Genomic DNA, 27,721 nt, shown 5'->3' with positions numbered 1-27,721 from the left:
AATAAGGATCGAGATGTTAATGACGATTAATTATAATTAGCTTAATATTATATATGATTTAATAGAATAATTCACTTCACTTCACTTCACTTCACTTCACTTCACTTCGTTCGATTCTTCTCGGATTCCGAACTCCAAATCCGATGTTTACGGATCCAAAACGAGGTTCGACTCGGATCGGGTACGGATCCGGAATCGGCAGTGGCTGCGGCCATCCGAGGAATACCAACCATGAGCTCTGGGCGAGAAGCCTGAGCCCACGCGATTCAGCCACGTCGCTACTCATAAACGGTGCTCCTCCGGTACCGAATAAGGCTCACCTTCCATAAACGACTTCCGCCCATCTGAACCGTCGATTTAGAAGGCCGCTAACCGGCATAGGGCTCTACAGATGGATTCCGGCGGAACACCACAAGCGACATATCTTTAAAGGTCACGGCGCGACCACTCTTTTACCCTCGTCTCCGTTGCCTTTTGGGCCTCGATTGCCAAATCCCAAGGCATTGAGCAATGGAGATGGCGATCGGCATCCGGACTTCGCTCGGCCCGTCGCCTCGCCTCCCGGCCAGCGCTAACACTTACCGAAACCCCAGGGAAGCTACTACCTCCGTCTGCTTCTTCAAGGAGATTCTTGGCCGGCGTGTGTCTTGCCCTTTTTTAAACTCCAGGGGATGTTCTAATCCGAATGCGCGGCTGCGTCGAACGGCCACCAGATGTTCGACGACGTCCACCGCCAAGGAAGCTGCCTCTGGTATTTATTTTTCTGTTCAGCACAGTTTCGGTCAATTACTCGGTGGTTTGTAGTTCGTGTTGGAGATTCTTGATGATATGTGTGTTAGAATCGTGGCTATATCTGATTAATTAAGGGAAGTACGTGGAACTGGAACATGGTTTTTGATTAAAGTTGGCAGAACGCTTGTTCTGATTGGTGTTCTCAGTTGTTTGCTTTGCTTTTCCTCTATATGGAGCCGCTCCATATTCTCTTAAAATTCATAGAAAATTTTCATGATGTTTGATTGGGATGCTTTATATTGTGCATTCTATCAGTAAACTGCTACAAGGCACAGTGAACTGCCTGTGGCAGGGCATTCTTGTGAGTTATCCATCTGTTTGACTGTGTGGACCCATTGTAGCATTGAGTTTAAATTTATTATCGGTGTTATCCTGTGAAACAAAATCGATTCAATTTGCCAATTAATGAAGCGTTAGTTTTAATGATTAAAATTTCATTAACACCGACAACAATACTTGATACTGGAATTCAGTTGCTATATGAGTGGAAAAGCCAGTGTCTACAAGTGTTCTAGTTGTTTGGCGGCTTCCCCAGGTAAAAGCAGGTGAACATGTAAAATTCAAACAAAAAAAAAGAAGATACTAAGTATAGAATATAAACACAAAATCATAGTTAATTAAATATGGCATACCATACGACTTGGTATGCTCAATTGGAAGAGTATACATGTCTATGAACATAAAGTTCACATGTTGGAGGAAGAAGAAAGAAAGCTACACAATGCGATAGCAAAACAAAAAAAAGGTGGCAACAGTGATGCAACAACAAAACAAGGCATAATTAACAAGTATAATTCAAACTAGAACATTAACACCAAATGAAGAAGTAATAGGATATGCACCTTTTAGCAGTCCAATAGAGAACAAGGAACGAAAACAAAGAAGAATACAATAAACGAGAGTGTAAAGCAGCAAAGACATGACAAGATCAGTTTCTTGCATTATAGCAGGGAGAAGTGCAAGGTGAAATGCCCTTTGTTAGTTTATTTTTTTATTGAATAATTGAAAAATCCTAGAATAAACAATAAAAAGTGTCATATCATAATCTTATATATAAGAAGGAAATACAATTATAAGTATCATAAGGCGTGCCTTCCATGCATGATTTTCTGAAAGGCACATAAGACATGCACCTTTGGTATGCCTTGTTAAAGTTGCTGAGCCTTGACTGAGGCAAGGCCCAAGATAGGGTCAATTGACCTTAGTGCCATTCAGGCATGCTTTCAACAATCATCCATTTATCATGTGGTGCATAATGTAATATAACATAACTAGGATGCCTTGAAGCTGGCACTTAGAAAATGGGTTGTTGTCAACACAAAGTACTATTTCTTATATGGTCCTCTTAGTCTGATTTTAGCCAAATGATTATATGTTATGACAGATGGATGCTACCTTATTAACAGGTTATACTCTCCTCTAAAGAGTAGGAACTCGTGGTCATCATAAGGCAATGTGCTTGGCTCTTACAATATTTCTTGGGATATTTTATTAATTCAACAATAACCTTCTGTCTGCTAAAGCAGCAAATGATATATGACAGGACATTTTAGGATCCTCTTTAATATAATTGAAATGATTACGCATTATGTTTATTATCGTTTTCTAACAATATATAGATTTTCAGGCTTTTAGCAATGGTTGGCAAGTTTTTTCCTTCCAACTATATGTATCCATCTCTGACTTTTCAAGTTGTGAAACATAAGTTGGTTTCAGATGCTTTGAGTTTTCGACAATTATGCATTTTTATGATGACTTGAAAAGGTTTGGAGTGTATAATATGTACTAATTTGTTGTAGTATCAAAGAAGACGTCAATGACAAGAAGAGATGTAAGAAATATAGCGATCGTTGCTCATGTAGATCATGGTAAGACGACATTGGTGGATGCGATGTTGAAGCAAGCAAAGGTACTGTTGATCTTGCATGAAGTATGTTTCTTAGTAGCACAATACCGTAAATGCCCTATGACCTCTCATGGTAGTCTACAAAGATTTGTGTAAAATATCTATTACAATTGATTGTTGTGCATGCCTTTTTTAATCATGGTGTTTCTTAAATGTCATCGTTAAAAATATGGAGCTCCTCATAATCTTTCCATGAGAATAGTATATAACTATATATTGCTTTTGCATTTGATTAGTATATGGAACGAATTAGTTTCTTGGATCAACTACGAGACATGGATACTTATGTATGGGTTGTGTGCCAAATATGATACTTGTGGGATACTTCATTGATATATGTCAAATAGTTTTGTTTAGGTTATTAATGGATACTTCACAGGCACTTTTTCGAAGAACTTGTTTTTCTTGAATTTTTTATTATATGTATACTGATATATAGTTTTTATTTGCTATTAATTATTAGATTATGATTAAAAATTAATATGATAATCTGATTTCCTGTAACCATAAGTTTTCACTATTATTTATATTGTTTAAGTGCAATGTTTTGATAATTGATTTTTTTCATGATTAATAGGTTAGTGATTATATTTAACTACTTTTTATTATTATCATGATGTGGAACTACACATTCTACCAATATCAAGCATTCTCATATCTTTATTGCTATATCTATCACATAATGTATCCTATTTTTCAAGATTTATTTTCCTTTCTATATTTTTGAAGTATAATGTCACTAAAATTTAATATTTGTGTGATAAATAGAATAGTGATTTATCATGTCATGGAACTACATATTCTAATACTATATGCCAAAATTTCTCATATCTTTTTTTCCAGATGGTACCTTATTTTAAAGATTTAACATATCAATTTATACATGCTGTGTTGTTTTGGTGTCCGATATCTGTACTATTGCTTTATAAATGATGGCATTCACAAACAATATTCAAGATGGTTTTACACGTGTTTCTCTAACACCCAGAGAACATTTCATAAATATTAAGAACTGCTATGGGAATATTTGTTAATAACTAGAATGGTATCTACTCTAAAAGTTTCATCTCTGTATTATGCATAATAACCTGTTTGGATTGTTTAGTTATATGATATGCCATCATTCTTGACCAACCTTATATTGTTGATTTCCTTTTTTCAGGTCTTTCGTGATAACCAAACCGTGCAAGAGAGAATAATGGACTCAAATGATTTGGAGCGAGAAAGGGGAATTACAATACTTAGCAAAAACACATCCATATCCTACAAGGGAACTAAGATAAACATAATTGATACTCCAGGTCATTCTGACTTTGGTGGGGAAGTTGAACGTGTCCTGAACATGGTTGAAGGGGTTCTCCTTGTGGTATATTTTGAAATTTACTATCAATATTAATCCTTACGATAAGGATGCTTGAAATTCATTGATACATTTCTTAAGCAATTCCACTTCGAAAGATTTATCATGGAAATAAGATCATGGAAGTCCTCTTAGACGGTGCATCAGGGATCAAATCATTTTTTACTGTTTTGCATCAGTTTTCCTTCCATACTGTTGGCTAGTTGTTGATAGAATTCTGTCCCTTCCACCAATTTATTCAAATAGTTGCATCATGATATGATCCTATAGAAAGCTATCTATGTTTATCTCATTAAGTTCTTAAGAAATTCACTTTTTTGTGCTAATTTCTGATCTTTTAGCTTTCCTGATAACTATCTAAATATTTATTCTGCAGGTAGACTCAGTAGAGGGGCCGATGCCACAAACAAGATTCGTTTTAAAGAAGGCTTTAGAATTTGGTCATGCTGTTGTAGTTGTTGTAAATAAAATTGATAGGCCTTCAGCTCGTCCAGACTTTGTCATAAATTCCACATTCGAACTTTTTATTGAATTAAATGCGACTGATGAACAGGTAGACCATGCTTTAATACATATTTTCTAGTTTTTATCTTTTGCAAAGTTTCTAAATAGCTTCTTTGTTAACTAAAAAACCTTGATTTATTTCTGATATTTGCAGTGTGATTTCCAAGTGATTTATGCAAGTGGCATTAAAGGAAAGGCTGGACTATCTCCAGACAATCTTGCTGATGATCTTGGGCCATTATTTGAGGCCATACTTAGATGCATCCCAGAGCCCAGTATTAACAAAGATGGTCCTACACAGATGCTTGTCAGTGATAATTTTTAGCCTTTTCTTTTTTTGTATTTGGGTTTTTCAAGTTTCTGTTAACAATAATAAAGAAACAAAGAAGAAATGAAGAGAGAAAAAAATGGTATAAATGATATGCAGTAACTGTAACATGTATAAAAATCTATTCACTGCATTACTATGAAGCAAAATAGGGGACAAAATAGTTAGCTGGAGTCACTCCAATGCCCCAGAAGAGCTTCTGGAGTTTGATGTTTCCTGTATTCTGTAAATGGGTATCAAAGGAAAAAAAAAAAAAGTTCCACTAAATGTGATTTTGTGGCATCATGAATTTCCTAAAAATTGAAGGTTTTGTGGTTTTTTCCTTATAGGTGTAGCTTGTTTTCTAGTCTTAATTTGGGATTTGGGTCTTAATGGGGTATTCAAATAAAGGGGCTGTCAGTTGTAGAAAATAGAAGGTGAATGACTGTAACAGAAGGGAAATATTAGTATTTGTCCTATTGCCTGTTAACATCTTTTCCCTACTTTCTTTTTGTTCTTTCTCCTAGTTCTATGATTTATTCAATAAAGTGGGAAAGCTAATATTAGATTTATTTTGAGGCAAATATTTGTCTTCTTGTTCATGGGGTTATTTTCCCTTGCTAAATGAAATAAATATCAAAATATCTCTCTTTCTCCTGTATTTGGTGTAGTGATTTTCTAATAATGCTACCACAGGTATCAAACACTGAGTATGATGAACATAAAGGTAAAATAGCAATTGGAAGACTGCATGCTGGGGTACTGCAAAAAGGCACAGAAGTAAAGGTGAGAACAGTTCAATTATGTATTTCTAATCTACATAGAAGTAAATTTTGGATAAGCAGTTTCTTATATTGCTGTGTGTGTCTGTAAGAACCATATTTTGGGTTCACATAAATTTTAAAGGACTAAAATCACCATGAATTGTATTTGACCAGACAAGCAATTTCTGGTACTTATCTGAGATGGCAATCCTTTCTTAGATTTCCGTAATTCTTATATTTTCAGCTGCTTCTTTTTTAAATCTCCTAATCATCCTTTTGTGGATACTCTATATGTTGTTTACTATTTGCAGAAATAATTTTGCACTATATATTGCTTTTAATGGCTCCCATTTTTTGTATGCTGTTTCACTCTTGGCCATCTTTTCTCCATATCTCTACATTTTGCCTCTGTGGATAACTTGACCTTTGCCCTAGCTGGTTTGAATCTTGAAGAAATTAGGTTGCTTTAGATAGCTAACTATTTATCCTATCAATGAGATTGATTTAGAACTTCTCTGCCGTGTATGACAATTGTGCATTTTCTTGAGTTAACAATTTTGAGATTCATATTTCCAAGTGATATTCTTGAGTTCACTTTGCCTGTTGCACAGAATATATACTTCTTAGACACAATTGTGAAGTTTCATATCTATTCATGCCTGATAAACATTACAAGTTGAGCTATGAAGTATTATTTGTATTTCTGCTTGATAAACAATACAAGTTAAGCCTCGCAAGTGCTTGCATTATCGACAACATGAATTTGAGAACTTTGACTAATATCTAGAACTGATGACATCGAATTGCTCCTCGATTATAGTGTTTTGTTATCGATTAGCAAATACAATATTTGAGAGTGGCTAGTAAATTCAATTATTATGCTACACATAAACATGCTATGTTTAACAAGGAACATATAGGAAACATCTGTTGGTGACTATTTTGGTTCAGTTGGTCCTTAATTTTCCTGCAATGTTATCTTTCTTGTAGGTATGCACTTCAGATGATACTTGCAGATTTGCTAAAATCAGTGAGCTTTTTGTTTATGAGAATTTCAGCAGAGTTCCAGTTGAGCAAGTACAGGCTGGTGACATATGTGCTGTCTGTGGTATTAATGACATAATGGTTAGCATCACTGCATTCTGCCTTCAGAGATCAACTAAAGAGTTATAATTGGAACAAATGGCTACAAACTGTGGCATAATAAAGTTATGATTCTGATACATTCTGCAGATTGGGGAGACTATAGCTGACAAAAGCTCTGGGAAAGCATTACCTACCATTAGGGTGGAAGAGCCAACAGTGAGAATGTCCTTCTCTATCAACACTTCACCTTTTGTTGGTCGAGAGGTATGATAATGCGATAGAGTTCCTTTACAATTAATAAAATGTTCCAGCATCTCGAACATCAGTATTTTTGCAATATACATCCAAATTAATGGTCTGATTAACATGGTTGTTGTGTTAGATAAGTTCTGAATGTTACACACGAAGTTTATGTTCACATGCTTAAGTTGTTGTCTAATTCTTGGTTATGTTAAATTATGGTTATGAGTGGATTCCTCTTTTTTGATGTTAGTGCAGGTTAGTGAACAGTCCAGTTTTCATAAAATTGATTACTGTCTGCATTGTGCTCTCTGCTTAATGTTGTCCTTGAGTTTGGGTCTACCACCTGTGTATCTTTCATATTATGTGGCATATTACTCTTGATAATTTTAGTTGGATACCTTGTTTTCTTACGTCAATTGCCCCAGCACAGATTTTTTTTTTCTTAGTCATGTTTGGGCTCACTATGCCTCCAGACTAAATTATGCATATAACTCCTGTTGCAATATTTTATGTTATAATGGTCAATTTGTTGAACCAAGATAATTGTCAAATAGCTAACGAATATTATAGTTGCATCATTCTTTTGTCATTTTGCCTCCAGCTGAATTTCACTTCTAATTATTGATAACTGCTTCATTTTTTTGTCATTTTGCTTTCAAATGCACTACACTTTTAGTGATCGATAACATTTTTTGAACTATTACAAGAGATTGAAGCATCTATATTGGATTTTGCTATCACTTCCATTAAATATGACTGTTATTGATAGCCACTACATTGGGACATGCTATCATGGTTCTGTTTTCTCCCAGCCATCTGGTTTGATCAAATAATTTTAATGCTAGATGGGATGATGCTGTCTTCCAATTTGATGGCATTATATTATACTTAAATGGTATCACAAGCAACTCATTGTCAACTGATGCTGGTAGTGTGACTGATCTGTGCTGGTGCATGTGTTCACCTGTAAGGATGATTATCATATTTTATGCATTTTGCAATTATGCCACTAAGGAGAAAGATCTCTCCATGAGAAGAAAAAGTGACACTCATAATAGTTACTGAAAAGTCCGTTGTCAAGCATGAATTGTTCACATGGCTTAGATTGCATAAAAAACTTCTATTGATTAATTTTCAGGGGAAATATGTAACAAGTCGGAATCTTCGGGATCGGCTCTATCGTGAGCTTGAGAGAAACTTGGCTATGAAAGTAGAAGATGGTGAAACCTCTGATACATTTATTGTTAGTGGAAGGGGTACACTGCATCTTACCATCTTGATTGAAAATATGTAAGACTTCTCAAATTTCTGATTTTAATCCTAAGAACCTTATAACCCACTGGACCTAGATTTGTGCAGGCGAAGAGAAGGATATGAGTTTATGGTGGGGCCACCTAAGGTTATTAACAAATATATAGATGATAAGTTGCTGGAGCCCTTTGAGGTAAAAGTTATCCTTAACATTTTCTATAAGACTAGAAGAATTATGAGTTACATTCCTTTTAAGTTTCTTATGAAGTTTTCACAGTGCAGATGAAAATGCTAATATTCTTTATTATTTTGTGCAGATTGCTACTGTGGAGCTGCCAGAAGAATATATGGGGCCTGTAGTTGAACTACTAGGAAAAAGGCGTGGGCAGATGTTTGATATGCAGGGGGTTGGGTCTGTCTGCTATATCTTCCTCTGTTCATATCATTCTTTCCTGCATATGCCTGCTTCCAAGAGCTTGTAGAAAGGATGATTGATATGCTTTCTGTTCTTAATTTCCCAATTGATAGTTTAGATGTTGAGTTACAATAACTTAGCTGAGCAACTCTGCCAAGTTCATAAATGTGAATTAAGCATAGTATCACACCAGTCCCTGGCTGAAACAAGGGGTGCCAATGGTGGTTCAAACCTGTGTTAGTTCTTAATAGTGCTATGACACTGCAAAACTTATCCTGGACTAGGTCGACCCTTAAGAGTTTGGTTGGATCATCTGATTGTTAGTAGAAATTGGTAACTGTAGTAATTTAACTTGAATTCTCTGCAATGCATACTATGAGTTAGCTATATATGCCTGATCCTCTTGTTATTTGTCAAATATATGATTTATTCAGCAGAATCCTTTTCCTTCGATATTCTCTTCCACTAGGATATATCCTCATGAATGGGTTCTGTCATTATAGATCTGAGGGGACATCATTGATTAAATACAAAATCCCCACTCGTGGCCTTCTTGGATTGCGGAATGCGATTCTAACAGTTTCTCGAGGCACAGCAGTTTTGAACACAGTATTTGATGGCTATCAACCATGGGCAGGAGATATTAGCACCCGAGACCAGGGATCTTTGGTATAACCTATATTCTAATTCTAATATTATTTCTTTCACCAACCTTATGGTGATTATATTAAAATCAAGTATGGAAATTGTGAAACAGGTTGCTTTTGAAGATGGAAGCACTACCTCTTACGCTCTTTTCAGTGCACAAGAAAGAGGTCAGCTGTTTATTAGCCCTGGTATGGAAGTATATAAAGGTCAAATTGTAGGTAGCCATCAGCGTCCTGGTGACTTATCTCTAAATGTTTGTAAGAAGAAGGCTGCAACTAATATACGATCTAACAAGGAACAGACAGGTGAGTCATATGGTGATCATGAATTAGAAGCTTTTAAAATATACAAGTGCACCTTGAAGTGTCAAACATGCAATTCATTGCCTACAGATGTACATATATGTGCAGTTGTGTTCTTTATGTAAACTAAACAATAACATTCAACCACTAAGCTCTTTTTAATTTGCATAATAAGATTGTATGCCCTTTCTTTTTCACCTTATGAACTATCTTGTTATAGATGTAGTGATCCCTTACTACCCAATTATCTACCTATGGATAAAGATGCATGCTTTCTAGAATTGACTGGGATTCTTTCTCATGTTATATAGGGAACCAGAGATGTTTACAAAACTGTACTTTATTTGAGTTGTTTTAGGTTATTTATATGCACATGCATATATTCATATCATTAGGTTTGAGATTTTTTTTTTTTGCAGATAAACAATAGACATGTTGTCTTTCTAACTGTATTTTTTAATTATTTACAAATTTGACATTTTTTTAATCATTTTACAGCACAAACTGTGAAACCTAGAGGCCTTAGTGTAAGCATCTATCTGACGGTTGGAAACAAGAAAAGAATTCAAAACGATTGTTTTAAAAACCAAGGTTCGCAATACCGTACCGTACCGGTGTTTCGACCTGGGCTCGGTACCGGTACGGTACGGTATACCGAGTGGTACACCCAGGTGCGCCGAGTATTGCTACAGTGCTACAGTACACTCGGACCGGTAACAGGTGGTCCACGTACCGACAACCTGTCGGACCGGTACGTACCGCCCATACCGGACGGTACAGTTCGATACTACAGACTATGTTAAAAACCAATACTAGATGAACAAGGAGGATAAAGATAATATCTTTAACATGAATGAAAGTATCTTAGGGTAGATTAGAGTTCTAATGTTTGAAACAAATAAATATAATTATCAGATTTAGTTATTGTGATTTTGGATCTGTGGTTTATTTAAGACCAGATTAATGTCAATTGTTTTAGGCAAGTAGATTTAACCGTGTTGATGACTTTTTTTTAAAAAAATGCAGTATATTCATGTGCAGCATGGTGCTACCTGTATCAGAATTTTTTTTAGCATCACCAACTATTATGATAATATAATAACTCAATACACCATTAAAAATGAAAAAAAATAAATAGGTTTAAATTTCAGTATTTTAGTACAGTCACTGTATTGGCATACTAGTGTGTTGTGGAACTAACGTATACGAATCAGTATAGTTGGTGTACCATTGTATTTGATTCCATGATGTACAAAAGTATTGAATCAGACAAGTCCCTTTCTAATGGTATTTTTTGGCTCAAAAATGTGTTGATTGATTGTTTAACAATGTGAAGCAAGTATTGGTGTTCCTTTGTCATTTTTCCAATTTTCCTTGAGGGATGAATTTAAGCTACTGTGATTTTGGATCCAGACAAAGAGAATTTCACTCTATACTTGTACTAAAAGACCTAATAGTGACAGATGGAGAAGTCTAACCTTTTTCAAACTAGAATTTGTTTGTGCAAATTGAGCCTATGAATTTGGTTTACAGTCTACATAAGTAGAACATGATATTATGTATTATTGTGGCTTAAGTCTCACATATCAGCAAACATTCTTAGATTTGGAGAAGGATGAGGAGATTGAGGTAAGAGGATCCTATAGAAAAAAGCATCTTGATCCCTGAAAATATAGGAACATCTAAAATTATGATATGCTATAATCAATATCTTGGTTGCTATGTATCTTAACTAACAAAATAAAGCTGCTAGTAACAACCTTTGATGTCCGAGGCATGGTGAAACCTCTGACTTGAAGGTTTTGTACAGAACTTGATTCCTAATCCTTTCTTCCAAAGTGGGTCAAAAGCATGGTCTGTAGTAGACAAGCTCATTGTACAATGTCCTTAGAAGATATATCACTGTGTTCCTGTATGGTGGAAAGAATCAGTTAACAGCTTGAAAGAGTATAATCACTAATTTATGTTCAAAATTAGTGAGATATAGTATGACAATGTTCAGATTTATTTGATTGCTAGTATTGTGGGCTCGTTGCAAATGCTTAAGTAGATTTGGTGGTGGTTGGGGACAGTTATGAGAATCTTTGTGCACATTTTTCTTTAGAACAAATAGAGTACAGTTTTAAGTTCTGAACGATGTTTGTTACTATTTTCATATTGTGATATTAAATATTGTATCAAACAACCAACGATTTAAATTGTGATCCAATATATTGCTAGGATACTTGAGGTTAAAGGCTTTAGGTGAAGAGCTTATGGCATGCAACAAAGACATGAGAAACTTGTTAAAATATGATCATGCTTCATTGTGCTGTGAAACTAGTCAGTTTAGGTTTAGATCATATGCTGTTTCTGATTAAATATCATATCTGCTGGTCAAAGCCTCAACTATGGTGTTGAAACAGCTTGTTAGATCAAACATTCTACACATCTTATCCTCTTAGATCTAGTTGTCTAACTAGTCTTTTCCTTCTCTATGCAGTGGTTCTGGATTCACCATTAAGTTATAGTTTGGACGACTGTATAGAATACATTCAAGAAGATGAATTGGTAGAAGTTACACCTCTAAGCATTCGGATGTGCAAGAATCCAAAGCTTACCAAGAAAAGGTAGAGGATCAATGGTAGCTCTGCCTGCGGCACTCATTCTTGATCTTTATACTGGCTGTGAAGGTTGACTACGAGTGTCTACCTCCACATTTTATTATATTGCCTCTATATTGCAGCATACCAGACCAATCAGATAATACCGTCAATATGATTAGATCAGTTTCACATCAAATTATCAAGGGTTTATAAACCTTTATACACAATTTTACGACTTCCTGTCTTCATTATATTGTTTATTCTGCGTTATAGTTTTCCTTCAATTTCCCATGTTGCAAAGGAAACAAGTTTATCTTCTGTAACTCAAAGAATGCTGTCAATGAGATCAGCAAGTTTTGTGCTACTTCAATTTCGGTCCTTGTAATTTCCTTTAGACATTGGATGCAAAAAGCAGACATGATGAACTAAATTTTCATATGGGATATTGTTAAAGATGTGCGTTGCGATATTGGTTGTTGCTTTCTATGTCACATATACATCATGGGTTAAGGTTTGTGTGTTGAATCTCGTATTTTGATGATGAAACTACTTGATATGTGTTTATGTTTTAATTTGCGTTTTGTGTGATGCAGGATGTTTCGATCAGGATGAGACAATTAAAGCAGGAAAAATCATGTTATGCCGGAGGAACATGTCAGAAGATTGGACGTCAGGCCGGTGGATCGGTCGACGTATCGACAGAAGGTTTCGGGCCGTGGACTCGGGCATCGAGCCAAGAAGAGCGGGTATTGTGCCAAGGATATCGGAGTTGCGAAGTCAACTGGCCGATTGGGCAATAAGCCGCAGGAGAGGACGATGCGCCGAAGAATCGGACGAAGTGTCGAGGGACCAATGACATGTCGGACAACTTGGTTAATTGCTTAGGATTAATTGTCTCGATCAAAGTTTTATTATAAGTGTGCAGGATTAACTACGATGAAAGTAAGACATGCAGTAGGAGTTGCGCCGGAGTCAAGACTATGATCACGTTGAGAGTTCGAGAGTTCGACGGAAGTTCGGACAGTCGTCGGAGGTTCTGCGGGAACAAATCCGAGAAGTCCATGAGCTTGCCAAAGAAGCTCGTCGGAACTCGCCAAGTGGATCGTCGCAAGTTTAGGAGTTTGCCGGAAGTCCGTAGGAGCATCACCGAGGGTTCATCGGATGATCGACGGAAGTTCGCCGGAAGCTCGCCGGAAGAAGCGATTGACGCACCGGAGCAAGTTACAGTAAATGTCTTAGGAAATATCATAGTTAGCACAACGATTAAGTTGGAAATGGGAGGTGATCCCATTAACTTAATCTTGGGGCAATTGGGCCCTTGAAAAACCCAAATTGGGCCGAATGGATCAACCCATTCGGACCCTGATTTCTGCCAGGCGGTTGAACTGCCCCAGCCAAGCGGTGGCACCGCCTGGGCTCAGTCTCCGAGCGAGACTGGGCGGTGCAACCGCCCCTGACAGGAGGTAGCACCGCCTGAGCTCGGTCTTCGAGCTCTGGTAGGAGGTGCAACCGCCTCAGTCAGGCGGTGGCACTGCCTGAGCTCGGTCTTCGAGCTCTGGCAGGAGGTGCAACCGCCCCTGACAGGAGGTGACACCGCCCGGAGGCTCAGTCTTCGAGCTCTGCCAGGCGGTGCAACCGCCCTAGTCAGGAAGTAATCGCCAGACCCCAGAATTCCGGGAGATGACAGTTTTGAGATCGGAATTTAAACTGGTTTGGAGCCTATAAATATCCCTCCCATCCTTGGGTAAAATACACAAGCACAAAGAGATTAAAAGAGAGAAAACGCTATTGCAATCTTTAGAATTTTCCTCCTCTAGCTTAAGTGTTAGAACTCTGTTTAAGAGAGGAGAGTGAGTGCTTGTAAGGGTTGTCTCCTAAACCCAGTAAAAGGGGAACAGGGGTGTAAGAAAGAGGTTGATCTTCGCCTAGTAAAGGAAGATCGTTAGTGGATGCCCGTGGCCTCAACGGAAGGGGAATCGGAGGAGTGGATGTAGGTCACGATTGACTGAACCACTATAAACTCTCATCTTCTCTTGTTTGCATTTATTCTTGCTGCTTACCTTACTGCAAACTTCCATATGTGCTTCAATTCCTCATTACTTTTGCTGCACTAATTTATGAACTTGTTTTCAAGTTAAGTTTCCGAAAACGGTTTTACGTCGGAAACAATTTCATCGTACGAATGTAGTTTTAATCGTCGAAAGTTTTCCGCTGCACTAATTCAACCCTCCCCTCTAAGTGCCCTTGATCCTAACATTGTGAATATTAACCAAAAGTCATCTCATTTTTTTGTCTTCTTATTTATTTATTTTTACTTTCACGTAAGCTATACATTTGAGCCACAAAGACCATGGTCACATCACGTTTATGATAGACCATACCACCAGAATAGGTTTATGGGATGATGGCATGATGCCATCACCTCAAATGGTGTATGTTTTGTTCTAACAAGTTTAAAGAGCATTTTGTGCATTGGATTTTCCAGTTTGATCTGAACGATCTAAATACCGCCTTGGTGGATGTTTCAAAAATTAATTAATTATAGCTTGTGTCACTATCGTGACCGTCAAACAATAAACATTGGCTTTAATAATATATCAAATTGTTTAAGTTTATATATTATTATATATTTTATGAGTATTTTGTATCTTTCTAAGTTTAAGAGTTAAGTGTAATTAGATATTAAAAGTTTTATTATTATAAATAAAATATCTCTAGGTCCATTTATTGTAACGTCGTTGATTTTAACAATAGAAACACTAAAATAAAGAGAAAAAAAAATAATTTTAACATTTTAATTGGTGGTGACGGATGATATTGGTGGTGGCGGATGACGGTGTTGGACGACGATGCCACTCTGCATCTATGTCGATATTGACATAATTGTTGAGTGGTGTTGCTCTACATTTGTGTTAGCGTTGACACAGATGTCAAGCAACTATTTCGTCTCTCGGCAATTGCGTCAATGTCGACGTAATTATCGAGCGACTAAAGGGCCGTTCTGTCACGGACTTAACTGGAATTGCCTAAGTTGTGAGGCACCCTTATAGCCAAACTCAAATTTAGCTTGAGTTGCCTAAGTCACGACGCACCATTGCGTAAATTTCTCGGACCTAGCTAGAATTGTTTACGTCTTGAGGCGTCCGTACGACATATGCGTCCGCAAAGGTTCAGCCTAGTTGCAACTTCATACAGGTCCTGAATGACCTGTAAAACAAAAAGTTGATTAGATTGAAAACGAGCGACGGACAAGTCCCGATGTTTCACAAAGAGGGAAGCTTTACAAGCAATTCAGCAAGCACCTTGTGTGCATAGAAGAAAAGAGAGAAATAAGGAAAACAAAGACTTTAGAAGGTAGAACGAATAGTTGTAAGTCCATAAACAACTGCTCAACGGGTGCCGGGCACGAAGGCAAGTTCCCGTCAAGTTAACGTACAAACTTGTGAAGATTTTTCAATGCCCGACAATATATCGAAGCCCCATCCAGCCCTATGCCACCCGGGGGGTTCCAGGGTGCTGAGATGGCTGACATTTCACGCGGTGCAGCGGGCTACAGAAAACAGCTCGCGACATGCAAAATCAGAGCCAATTTCGGGCTTTTTGACTCGGTGTGGTGAGCGATCACACTGTGTATTGCAACCTGTTCGAACATGTATTTTTTACAAACAAAAACACACAAAGCCAAGGCAAAAGAGGCTGTCATGTCTCTATTCAAGCATACAAAAACGACGAACAGTTCGTTGAACGAAGTTGTTGCGAGTGCGCGATAACCGTTCGTGACAGCTCGGCATCACACATATGTAAGGGACTCTCATCTTTCATCGTCACTATTCTCATCTACGACAGTCACCTACGGCCTCCAACGACACCACCGTTAGTTGCCACCAATTACAACGTTGAAATTACTTTTTTCACATTGTTTTTATGTTTTCATAGGTAAAATTAATAACGTTAGTATAAATAAATCTAAATATTTTACTTTGATCATTATAGTAATTTCAATGTAAATTTTTTAAATCTAGAGTTAATTTATAATTAACCAAAGTTTTAACACAGTTTTTTTTTCTTGAAACAGAAAAACGAAAAAACGAAAAACAAAAACAACAACGACCACGACACCGACCTTACTGGAATCTGGGCACGAGATGGCCGCATCAATGGCCTTAGAGGACATCGCCGTGGACTCCCTGCCTTCGCCCTGCCTCGGGCTCGACGCGGCCCCCCGCTCAGGCCGCCGGGCTGTTCCCTCGAGCTCGGAAGCTCCTTCCTCGATGCCTGTCACGCTCGACGCGGCCGCCTTGCGCCGGCGCTCTTGAAGCGGCAGACGCGAAGCAGGAGGACGTGCGGCCTGGTCGTGGCCGAGATGGGCGGGCAGTACGAAGAGGGATTCGACGACGTTCGTGTGGTAAAAGGGTAACTGCCGTGTAATGTTTCACGCTTGCCCTTTAGATGCTCGATGAATTGCTTATGTAGCTTCCGTTGCATGGTAGTGCGAATAGGTGACTAATGATTGCCTCATTTCCTCATTTCTTGTAAGATTTGTCTTTCTATTGCCGGTTTTTCTATATATAATTTGAAATTGATAGCCTACATAATTTAGAAGGAAAAGAAAATATTGGATCAGGTTAGTATGTTGTTAGAGTCATCATTGGTTCTTGGCTTATGAGATTAATAGCTCACTCATCAGTGCGCCCGCCCTCGTAGGGAAGTCAAGGCCTTTTAGAGGTCTCATGGTGGACTTCATCATTTGTCCTCATGGGATGTCAGCTCGCGGTAGTTGGCTGATAAGGAATGTTCACTCTGGGCAATCTCATATGGTCAAAAGGTACCTATGAGGTTGGAGATAACACCTTACCCTTACAAGGCCTTGATTCCCCTACCACTGAACTAGTGCTGGATTTATGTAAAATACTAGTTAACAATGACTTCATCAAAAGATGACAAGAGGAAATGTTTAGTTTGCTGAAATAACGAAAAACCGTTTATCATTTCGATGTCAAATTTTTATAAGATAGCGGTACCTGATTCTTAGTAGTAGCTGAAGTGTGCAAGTATGGTGTTTGATAATCACGATAAAATAGGTAACTTTTTAACCCTTAGTTGGATATTGTGATGAAGAAAACTGATGATTTATGTCTTGTAAAGGTCTTGAACAGACATTGATAGGAGAACAGAGTGCTAAAGCACCATTCTTGTATTTTTATCTTGACAAGCAAACTGTGTTCTGTTATTTTTGTCTTGTATCACTGAAATGAACAACTATTATGATTAAATTAACTTCTCAGTCATTCTCTTTCGCGGAGATGTCTGGCTTTCCAAACATCGCCTAACTGTGATATAGAATATTATTACTTCTGAATATGGTCAATATATATATCAGACTGAAGTATCTTGCATCTCTGTATTTATGTTAATGACAATCTGTTGACTTTGCAGCAACTATTTAATTACTTCACCTATAAAGCAGCAAGGACTGTTCTCCACCAGCTGCATGAAATGAACCCACCAAGTTATATGTGGTTATATAAGTAAGCCATTCTATAGTGATACATTTTATAATGCTTTTTGCATAACTTGATTATATAAATTTCATTCACTGTATTCATATGACCGTGTGATGTTTTGCAGGACAATAAACCATCTGATGGTAAATGCTTTCTCCGGCAAAGGTATTGAATTTGTTAGCTTTGATCACGGCTTTTCCCCCTTATTATTATCTTTGGCTGTAAAGGTTTGGATTGTAAAAATATTGGAAAATTCCCAGGAAAAGCAAGATCTGGCAGAAAGAGTGATGATAACAAGCTTTCATCTATATGGCAAATGGATTAAGGTAATGCGAATCAAAATATTTCTCTAAATAAGAAGCTAATACCTTTTGGATTTGACTGACAGAAATGTGAGCATGCAAAAACGTATCAACAAATTTCGGAATGAAAACCAACCTACAGCTGACGCGCGAACGGCTGATGGAAACCGTCATTTGACCATCAGATGACACAAACACAGAAAATTGACAGATAGTCAAGTATGTGATTGCAGTGTTCCTCATCTTGTATATTAGTTCGTCATATCAAATCTCTATATCCATTTCCGATGGATTTTGTATTATATTCTTCTTACTCGATCTAATATTAGAAATATAAATCTGAGTTATGCCATCTGTTTATGCTTATCCAGCACTGTCGATTTGTTTACTAAGTTTGATGTATCAAGCCTCACCAAAGGTTAACACCCAAATTAGGGCAAAAAGAAACCACTTTGATGTACTAATGGCATATCTGAGTCATTTTATACCCAATTAGTACTATTCCTCATGCATCTGATAAGTATAACAACATTGTACAAATGAAAATTCATTTAAAGGATCTGTACAATCATTCAACCGGATATATATGAAGTTGAACCCAATTGGCTCCGGTTTGCTCAGAACCGGGCGTTCTCGAACCCATGCAGATCACCGACCCGGTTCAGAGACTTCCGCATGATGGCCACCTTCGCCAGCTGCTCGGCGGCGCGCCATGCCGAAGTGGACGTCAGCTGCTCCCCTCGCACCTCCGCCGGAGGCTCTCGCCGCCGCCGCCTCCTATTGGATGGCGAGAGGGACTCCTCCTGCTGCTCCTGATGACGAGGGAGCTGGTGCTGCTTCCTCAGTAGACGGCGGCGCTCGAGGTCGGCGAGCTCTGCTTCCAGGTTCTGGATGAGGCCGTGGTCCTGGGCGTCGCAAGCGGACTGCCGAAGCAGCGAGCGGGCGGAGGAGAGCAGGTGGTGGGCCGTGGCGTAGTCTGAGAGGTCCGCGAGGCGCCGCGACTCGGCCAACGCCCTGGTGGAGACGAAGAGATTCCGCAGCCACTGGGAGGTCGCGGAGCAGGAGGATGACGAGGCTGCTTGGCTGTGGAGGAGGGGTGGCAATAGAAGGATCTGCTCCGCGTCCAATATGACGTCTTGGATGGCTGCATCTCTGTAGTTACACTTCACCGACAGCTGATGGTGGCTGTTTTCCGGTGCCGAAGCAGCCGACGACGACACTGGCACTCGCAGCTCCACCAGCAGCTCCCTCTCCTCCTCGGCGTAGAGGTTTCCCAGATGAAGAACGAAGCTCCCTTCCCCGGGAGCCTCCTCTCTGCAGCCGCCGCCGCCGCCACCACCACCACCGCCGCCGCATGGGTAGACGGCGGAGATCTTGCCGGAGGGGAGGAAAAGTTGCAGGCGGACGTCCCGCATGACCAAGGACGCGAGTCCGCCCAAGCACTTCATGAAGGAGTCTTCGGAGGATTCCTCCTTCTGTTTCTGCTGCGACGGCCCCGCTGCTCCATCACCAAACCCAGGAGCGTGGAGGGGAATCGCCAGATGTGCATAACTAGTGGCGGGGCCGGCAGAAGTCATCATCGGTAGGGGATGGGGCCGGATATCGCCATCACCAGCATCCCGTGGTGAGCAAAGAGGTGTGTGATGGTAGTTGTGCTCGTCCTCCTTTCCTTGGTCCTGCGACTGCTGCTGCCGGGCGTCGGATAGGAGCATGATGGTGGCCACCGGGTTGCGCTCCCTGCGGTCTTCCAGAACCTTGGTGGCCTTCCTGAGCGCATCAGCCACGATCTCTTCCCCTGACGGGGCGCCGCCGCCCACCACGACAAGCCTCTCCACGATCTGGCGGGCAGCGCGCTGGCCCTGCCTCGACATCCGTCGAAGAGGGAGCAGCCTCTTGGCACCTGCGACCGCCGAGAAGGCCACCACGGAGAGTCTATCCGCAGGGCCCATTGACGAGACCACCAGCCGCATTTTGCTCTTCAGCATCTGGAGCTTGTCGGCCGTCATGCCTTGGCCTACGTCGAGCACCGTCACCAGATCGATTGGGGTGCGCCCGCCCGCTGGGCTGAGGAGATTCGCAGGCCGCATCCGTGGCGCTTTCACCTTGAGCATCACCACATAATTCCGGTGTCTCCGCCCTTCGGAGAGCAGAGCTGCCTGCGGCATCATGCTCACCTGGACGCCACCCGCCCTGGACCTCGTTGTCGGCCGACGTGGGACTCCGCCGCCATGGCTTCTAGGAGAGGGACGGGTCGCGAGGAGCCCACGGAACTTGTTCTTTCGTTCCAAGTCATCCTCATCGTTCCCACGTTCATCTTCATCCTCGTTTGCTGCTTCTGGAATTGGGTTGAACCGCACACCTCCGCCCTTGTTGGTCGTGGACACGATGAGCAGCGGCTCGTCGTCGTCGTAGACCTTAACAGCAGCAGCAGTCAGTCTGTTCTGTCCCAGCTGCCGTTCCCCCATTTTGATAGCATTCCTATCGCCGCCGCTAGTAGCTCTTCTGTTCGGGTTGTTCCGGTTCTCGCTCTCTCCGGCCAGCACCTGTTCGACGACTGCATCCTCTTGTTGGTGGTGGAGAGCGGAGGGCAACTGTGCTCGACGCAAGGTGGCGAAGCAGACGGGGCACGCGAGGCTGCCGTGCATGCTCCTGACGTGGGCAGCGATGCAGGAAAGGTGGAAGGCGTGCGAACACTCCGCCGTGAAGACCGGCATCTCCCGGCTCGCCCTGAGGCTCTGCGTACATATCCGGCACCTACTCTGCAATTCCACCGCCACCACCGCATCAAAACAACGTCAACAACCCAAGAGGAAGACGTCAACAGATACCAGCGATCGTCTATGACAACGAGAAGAGTCAAAAGAAGGATAATTGCTCTGATATGGCAATCAAAAGGCTGTGAACCCAAAAAGAAACTGAAATGACCGGAAAAGATGGGGAGAGAACTCGTTCCATCCCTCATCATTCTGCAATGAGGCTGCGCACCATGGTGCTCGCCCAGAAGCTGGGAGTCCCTAACGAGATCCAGCCACCGAGATAGATTAAATGAAACACCATGACCGCTGGATCTTTATGGGAATCAAACAGCAGGAATCAAAGAATTCCGCAGTCATCTTCGAGAAAGAAGCAAATTTTTGGAGGCAGGGAATGCATACCCGGGAGAGCTGCTTGAAGAGGGCGAACCCGGATGGGGATCTTGGAGAAGAAGGGGTAGACAGAGCCTTCCGCCGAAACAGAGCTGGACTCCGGTTCTTCCTGCTGGTGTTGACGCTGGCGGTGGCGGGACTGGGGAGCTTGTCGCATTGCAGCTTCGAGCTGTCCGGAGACTCGGAACTAGTCCGGCACAGCGCCAGCCGCGGCGTCGAGGGGCTGTTCCCCCCTCGTCCGCCGCCGCCGGAGAAGAAGCTCAGCTTGGCGCAACTCCTGGGGCTCGAACTGCCCATGATTTGCTTCTGCTGCTTCTTCTCTCCTGCTTCCGTCCTGGCCACCACAGTCGCCGACGTGCAGAAGGCTCTCCGCCACCCTCCCATCGCTCGCTCACTTCACTTCTTCTCTCAAAGGTACTCTCTTTCTGTGCCTTCTTCCACAATTGGACTCCTCCTTGCGCACCTCCACATCCTATATATCACAAGCACATCACCGTCATCATCACCGTCTTGGCTTTTCTGCATCCCAGTGAGAAGGAAGTGCCACCGCATCAGGACAAGTAAATTTCCCGAGGCTCGCAGCGGTACCTCGGCTTTCCGCACTGATCTAGTAATCAAGACTGCGTGGTAATTCTGCACTCCACCTCCCCATTCAGATACAGATCCTTCTTCTCTTCCTGTTTCAGCCCGTCTTTAATCAGCCTCTTGGTTACTCTCTCCTTCTCCGACTACTGCTCCATTCCTCTTTATCGTCTGCTACTTTCAGCAATAAACATTCTTCTTTCCTTTTCGCCACCGCCCATCTTCCAAAGAAGAAGAGAGTAGGCCAGTGGGGGAGACGACGCACTTGCAGCCAACCTTTGGTGACGCCCCACCTGACACAACAATGATAGGAGTTACTGTGCCACCTAAACCATCAATGCCGTCTACACTTGATTACTATTATAGAGTACTGATTGCAGTCATCGAAAGATGCGTTTCTTAGACGGCTTGCTAACATGACATCAATCATCTCTCCTCCCTCTTCATCCTCATCTCCACATTATTTTAGTTGGATGGTCACGTTCTATTCTCATAGAATGACATTGATAGGGATGTCAGTAAAACGAATCTAGAGAGAGATGGATGGATCGACCAATGATTGCTTGTAGAGGCCGATAAGAGCGGCAACGTGATAAAAATGGAGTTGTAGATGGGAATTTACTGGAATAATCTGTAGTTAAAACATTATATTTGTTCCTGTCTTATCTTCAAGCAAAAAAAAAAACAGCTTTAGTAAGATTTTTAACTTTGAGAGTTAGATTTGATAGCGGAGACGTTGGTGATGCTTAGATCAGTCAGATCGTTTGTGCAAAAAGATTGAGATACGAAGTTAACTTAAGGTTGAAGTAGACTCAGATGCCTTGCTTGCTCCACGATTAATTTGTATGAAAATTGATATCATATAAGTTTTTCGATCCGATTCCTTCGATGTTCAAGTCAGTAATTAATATGAACAGAATAATTTTAATAAATAATAATTAATCTTGATTATCTTACCTAATATATATTTTAGAACAAATTAAGTGATGGGAATATTTTATAGTGTAGATAGAATATTTTGTATCCCATTATTTTTAGAATATTCCTTGGATTACTGTTTTGGATTGATCTCCACGTGGTCTAGATGTTGATTAGGTTATGCTCTTTCACTGTTATGCGTTTTCACTGTTGATGGAACTATTATGTGTCGAGTTATTATTGATGTGAATATTTCTGACAGATTGATTCAGAAAATTGATTCAAACAGGTTATCCACTTATTAGCATAAAGATAAGGAATCGACAACAGCAGTTATTTACTACAAAATTGTTTCGGAATATATATATATGTTCAGTTAAATGATAGAAGTGGAAGAATTTTATTTTGATTCAAAGGTGTTCCTTCTCCGAGGACCACTTGTTGCTATGATCACATGAAATAGTTTTCTGAAAGCAGAATCTTTGTTTTCTTATGTTGATCATTTCTCTCAGAATAATAGAGTATACTATTGTTTATTACAAGAATATATATATATATATATATATATATATATATATATATATATATATATATATATATATATATATATATATATATAACTCATTGTTGAGAGAAAAAGTTGTTAATATCCTAGTTAACCTGACATCGTCCAGACCCATGCGTAAGGTTAATCGAGGTGCTTTCAAGATAGAAATACTAAGCTCCCAAAATGCTACTTGCATGAAAACTGAGGTCAATAGAGGTTTCTCGACTCAGTCTCTTTGATGCTTAAGATACTAACTCAAGGTATATAAGTGTGGATGCTAGCGGTTAAAAAAAGGTAACTCCCTATTATGTGTTGAAGATGAGCTTTATATATGGTCAAAAAATGGTAAAATATTTCATGAAATATTTTACGAAGAGGTAGCCTATAACCGCCTTCAATAGTTTCCCATTGACCTCTTGTCCATGTGAGCGACAAGGGAGGACAACTCATAACTTTCTACTTTGGACCCTTACCCATGTGGGCAGACGGGTAGAGGGTGGCCTCCAAACTCTCATTTCATTTCAGACACTATATGACGATCACATGTCGGAGGAAGATTGGCTAATAGTGTACTCCCTATCATTTATCCCCCTCAAGGCATGCTTCGAGGCTTTCGCGATAGGGGTTTGAAATATGACGTCTATTTCATCTAATATGTTAAACTTATACCGCTTCGATCCATCGTCGATTTGGTGGCACGCCTAGTTCATCTAACATGTTTAGTTTATCATGCTCAAGTGTTGCCAATGGCAATCCATCACCAACCTACCCCTCGTATCATTGAGAGATGCATCTTAGTCAGACAAGATCGAGTTTCTCGACCTCCATGTCTCGGGCGAAGGTAGGGGCTGGGTTTCTTGACCTCCTCGTCTTTAGTGAAGGTGGGGGGTCAAGCTTCTGAACCTCCATGACTTACTCTCGTGCGATTGGGAAGCCTACCCACCTCGAGTGAAGAAGGGGTCGGTGTTCTATCTCCTTGCTTCGGGTATTTTTTTTTCCCTTGTGTCTCTCATCGTGGTAGACTTACTCTTATGCAAGTCAAGTTTTTCTTACTCATATTCTTTAGACATATCTCACATTAGACATATCTCACATTGTGTCTCCCGCCATGATAGGTTTCTTCTTATGTGCATAAATTTTTTTTTTTATCTTGTGCCTCCGGTCATGGCGAGTTTCTTCTTACGTAGGTTGGGTTCTTCTACTCACGCACCTTAAGCACATTTTATCTTGTACCTCTTGTTTTCATGGGTTTCTTTTTACATGTGTTGGGTTTTCCCAACTTACATGCCTTAGACACATTTTATTTTGTGCCTCCCACCATGGCAGATTTCTTCTTACGCGGGTTGGGTTTTCGTGACTCATATACCTCGGGCATATTTTGTCTTATACGTTTCACTGTGTTGGGGTTTTTTTATGAGGGTCATATTTTTCTGACTCATGTGCCTCGGGTATATTTTGTCTTGTACCTCCCATCATAGTCGGTTTTGCTTACGTGGGTCGGGTTTTCCCAACTTATGGACCTCGATCACATTTTGTTTTATGTCTCATGTCGTGACAGGTTTCTTTTATATTTTTCGAGGTGAACTTTGTATATCAATCACTTTTATACTTTCTGAGGTGGTCTTCGCACATTGGTTAGTTTTATATTTTTTTAAGATAATCTTTGCACATTGATTACTCTTGTAATTTTCCAAGGTGCCTCTTTGTCTTTTGACTTATAGTATCACCATTATGTTATGACTATTCTTGACCATATACAAAACGTCAGCTTTGTCATTCATTATTAGTCCCTTATGATCAATAATCTCCATGAGGAGGTGGAGGAGCTGAAGAGGAAAAGGGGTGACCCAGCACTTATCATTGAGGCAAAGGCTCGAGGAGTCGAACTAGTGAGGCAACTAGAAGAGGCTGAATGATGCCTCGCCAAGAGCTAGGTTTGATGAGGCCATACAACTTTGAGCTCAATGAGCAAGTTGCAAGGTTTCAGGAGAAGGCAATCCTTATCTTATCTTGTGAGGTGTTGGTCTTTACTAAGTTATCTAGTTTGTCTACCCAACTTAGTCCTTATGTCTTTTTATTGCTGCATTGTCGGGCTTATCCACCTTACTAGTCTCTATCTCGATAAATCAAAGTCTTATTTTTTATGTAGAGGCCCGATCGAGTTGGTGTAGTCTTTTCAAGTAATGAAACTTTCTTTTTTTAACTTACAATACATATATCTTGAAAATATTTTTCTTTACAATTGGTGCTAAAAACATAGTAGACCAAGGCTTGACACTCAGGACACAATCACCCCGACGTATTCTCGAGGGATGCTTAAGGGGTAGAACCTCTTTAAATTTGTAATGTATCATGTCCTTAGAGGCACCACCTCTTCTATTGTCTCGAGGCGATAGGTTCTATCTTGGATGACCTCAATTACTCTATATATCCCTTCCTAGTTTGGCATTAGCTTACCACAAGATCTAGTTAGGTCGAACTTTAGCTCTCCGAAGCACCAAGTTTTGTTTATGGGTGCTTCAATTAGCGGTTCCACCAACTTAGGGTGTGGGATAGACTTAGCGAAATCTTGAGGGTCCATAAGTAGCTTCTTGGATCATGCATTCTTTAATAGGGAGATCATCGTTAGATAACACTAGCACGACTCTCTTGGGTTGCTTCTGAGCTCTTTAATGTTGATTCTCGTCGGAAACTTCATCACTATGTGATAGGTTGAGATCACTGCCCTCAGTCTATTCAGTGTAGGTCGGCCTATGATATACATTGTATACCGAGGGGATATCTACTACCATGAATCTAGCCAGTATTGTTTTGGAGCAAGGCTCGTTTCCGAGTATGACATGTAGGTTCACGATGAGTAGATAGCTTAAGGTTGTTCCTAGGGGTGAGAGGCTTGAGTCGTTGAATAGAAGCCAGTATTACATCGATGCCCAAGTCTGTAACCCAAAGTATGTGAGTGTAAACGCTAGTTGTTAAAAAAAAAAAGATAACATCCATTCGTTACATTGAAAATAAACTTTTATATTTGATAATAAAATAACATAATATTTAATAAAATATTTTATAAGAAAATAATCTCTAACTGTCTATTTCGCTCTTATCCACGGGGATAACAAAGCAAGACGATCCACAATACTCTTGTCTATACAAGATAGGCTCTATTTCTTTTTTCACATTGAACTATCACATAACAATCATATATGTCAGATAAAATTAATTAAATAGGTACTCTCATCTTTCGTCAATAATTTAATAAAGCACATGAATGACATAAATAAATAAGACTGACTGCTACCGACATGGAGTTGGACTCGATCCTCAGAAAATTAATGTAGAGAGCCTCTTCAGCAGTGTGCATGCAGCTTTCCTTCAGTCACAAGCTATGATCTTGACCAGGAGAGACATCTGTAACAGATCCACAGTCACCTTGTGATGGTTTCTTATCATGTCAGTCTAAGTGGCTTCACATGGAGGCACGGTGAAGTGTCTGCAAGAGGAAGAAAGGCCGAAGAGAGAGAGAGAGAGAGATGTCCAGTATCTTCCAATTATTGTAGATTGTCTGGTTCATGTATCTTGCAAGTCTGTGTACATTGAAATCGATGACAAAGAAAACATCCCATCATCTCATTGTCTGTAACCATTAGGGCGTGCACCCCATCACGACAATAACTGCACGGATTTATGGAGTCCCAAACAAGGTTGAAAGTATGATGTGATTGATCACTGGGATTAATGTATGTGCATTGACTTTTTTATTTTTGGCCAAGTAACAACATTGCGACAAGTCAAAGGTCATCAGGATGCTGCTTCCTGCAATTGCTTGACCATGAAATCTTCTTTGCTTGTGGTCAGAGGATTAGAGGATTAGTGTCACATAGTTTCAATAGCTACACAAATATTGATCATTTTCTATACGTTCCTTAAAGAAAAAAGCATTAGTTCTTGTAACTTTCTTAGTGTCCTTTATATCAATCAGGAATACACTCATAAAGAAATAAAAATTTTAAAGCATTATGAATCCAATTTGTGCAGTTACATAAATCATATAAAAATTATCAAAAAACCTAATTATTGTGTCGAAATAATCTTTCGTGATGTAAAATGTTGAAATATAAGTATAATAATACACAACTATTTAGAGTTAACATTTGATCGGTTTTAACATGACGTGACAAAAAAACTTCATAGTCTACGAGAGAAGAGTGCGTGACACTGATGTGGACACCTTGATCATTTTAGGTTAACATTTCAATTCAGGGATCTTGAGAGAGGAGATAGATGTGTCATGAATTCTGTAGCTCATGTGACTCGTCTTCATCGTAATCACTAAAGCCTATCAACCTAAATCAAAGAAGGATGAGTGTTTATGAATACTTCATAATTGATCCTTATCGGATATAATTATCAATCCTTAGTAAATAGATTTGATACATCCAAGTTACGTAAATTACTTAGAGTTTGAAACCTCAAATATGTTATTTTTGCATGATTTTATGTAATAAAATTTAAAAAATAGTAAACCAACAGTAACAAAAATATTAAAAAAAACCTATTTCGCA

At 39.9% G+C, this 27,721-nt stretch overlaps 2 protein-coding genes across 2 annotated transcripts; one reads left to right on the top strand and one right to left on the bottom strand.

Moving 5' to 3' along the window:
• Positions 1–466: 466 nt before the first annotated feature.
• LOC135673769 (putative elongation factor TypA-like SVR3, chloroplastic) lies at positions 467–12,601 on the top strand. Its single transcript, XM_065183051.1, has 14 exons — positions 467–751; positions 2,592–2,701; positions 3,861–4,064; positions 4,435–4,611; positions 4,717–4,869; positions 5,566–5,655; positions 6,624–6,758; positions 6,867–6,983; positions 8,101–8,252; positions 8,322–8,406; positions 8,531–8,625; positions 9,132–9,297; positions 9,386–9,581; positions 12,061–12,601. Exons 1-14 carry the CDS (start codon positions 511–513, stop codon positions 12,189–12,191), a joined length of 2,052 nt encoding a protein of 683 aa, XP_065039123.1. The 5' UTR covers positions 467–510; the 3' UTR covers positions 12,192–12,601.
• A 5,899-nt stretch (positions 12,602–18,500) lies between these two features.
• LOC135673768 (E3 ubiquitin-protein ligase WAV3-like) lies at positions 18,501–21,927 on the bottom strand. The gene is made up of 2 exons (XM_065183050.1): positions 21,125–21,927; positions 18,501–20,728 (listed from the first exon to the last, which is right to left on the bottom strand). Exons 1-2 carry the CDS (start codon positions 21,497–21,499, stop codon positions 18,587–18,589), a joined length of 2,517 nt encoding a protein of 838 aa, XP_065039122.1. The 5' UTR covers positions 21,500–21,927; the 3' UTR covers positions 18,501–18,586.
• Between the last annotated feature and the right edge of the window lie 5,794 nt (positions 21,928–27,721).

The sequence above is a fragment of the Musa acuminata genome, chromosome BXJ1-5, assembly GCF_036884655.1.
Source record: "Musa acuminata AAA Group cultivar baxijiao chromosome BXJ1-5, Cavendish_Baxijiao_AAA, whole genome shotgun sequence".
Lineage (NCBI taxonomy): Eukaryota > Viridiplantae > Streptophyta > Magnoliopsida > Zingiberales > Musaceae > Musa > Musa acuminata.
The sequence above is the reverse complement of the archived record's forward strand: the minus strand, read 5'-3'. Positions and strand labels throughout refer to the sequence as shown.

Excerpts from the sequence above, each read along its gene's own strand:
- LOC135673769 (XM_065183051.1), top strand. The coding sequence starts at position 511 with ATGGAGATGGCGATCGGCATCCGGACTTCGCTCGGCCCGTCGCCTCGC. Across the intron at positions 6,984-8,100 it reads CACCTTTTGTTGGTCGAGAG|GGGAAATATGTAACAAGTCG; the intron begins GTATGATAATGC and ends ATTAATTTTCAG. Across the intron at positions 8,407-8,530 it reads AGTTGCTGGAGCCCTTTGAG|ATTGCTACTGTGGAGCTGCC; the intron begins GTAAAAGTTATC and ends TATTTTGTGCAG.
- LOC135673768 (XM_065183050.1), bottom strand. The coding sequence starts at position 21,499 with ATGGGAGGGTGGCGGAGAGCCTTCTGCACGTCGGCGACTGTGGTGGCC. Across the intron at positions 20,729-21,124 it reads TCTTCAAGCAGCTCTCCCGG|AGTAGGTGCCGGATATGTAC; the intron begins GTATGCATTCCC and ends GTGGAATTGCAG.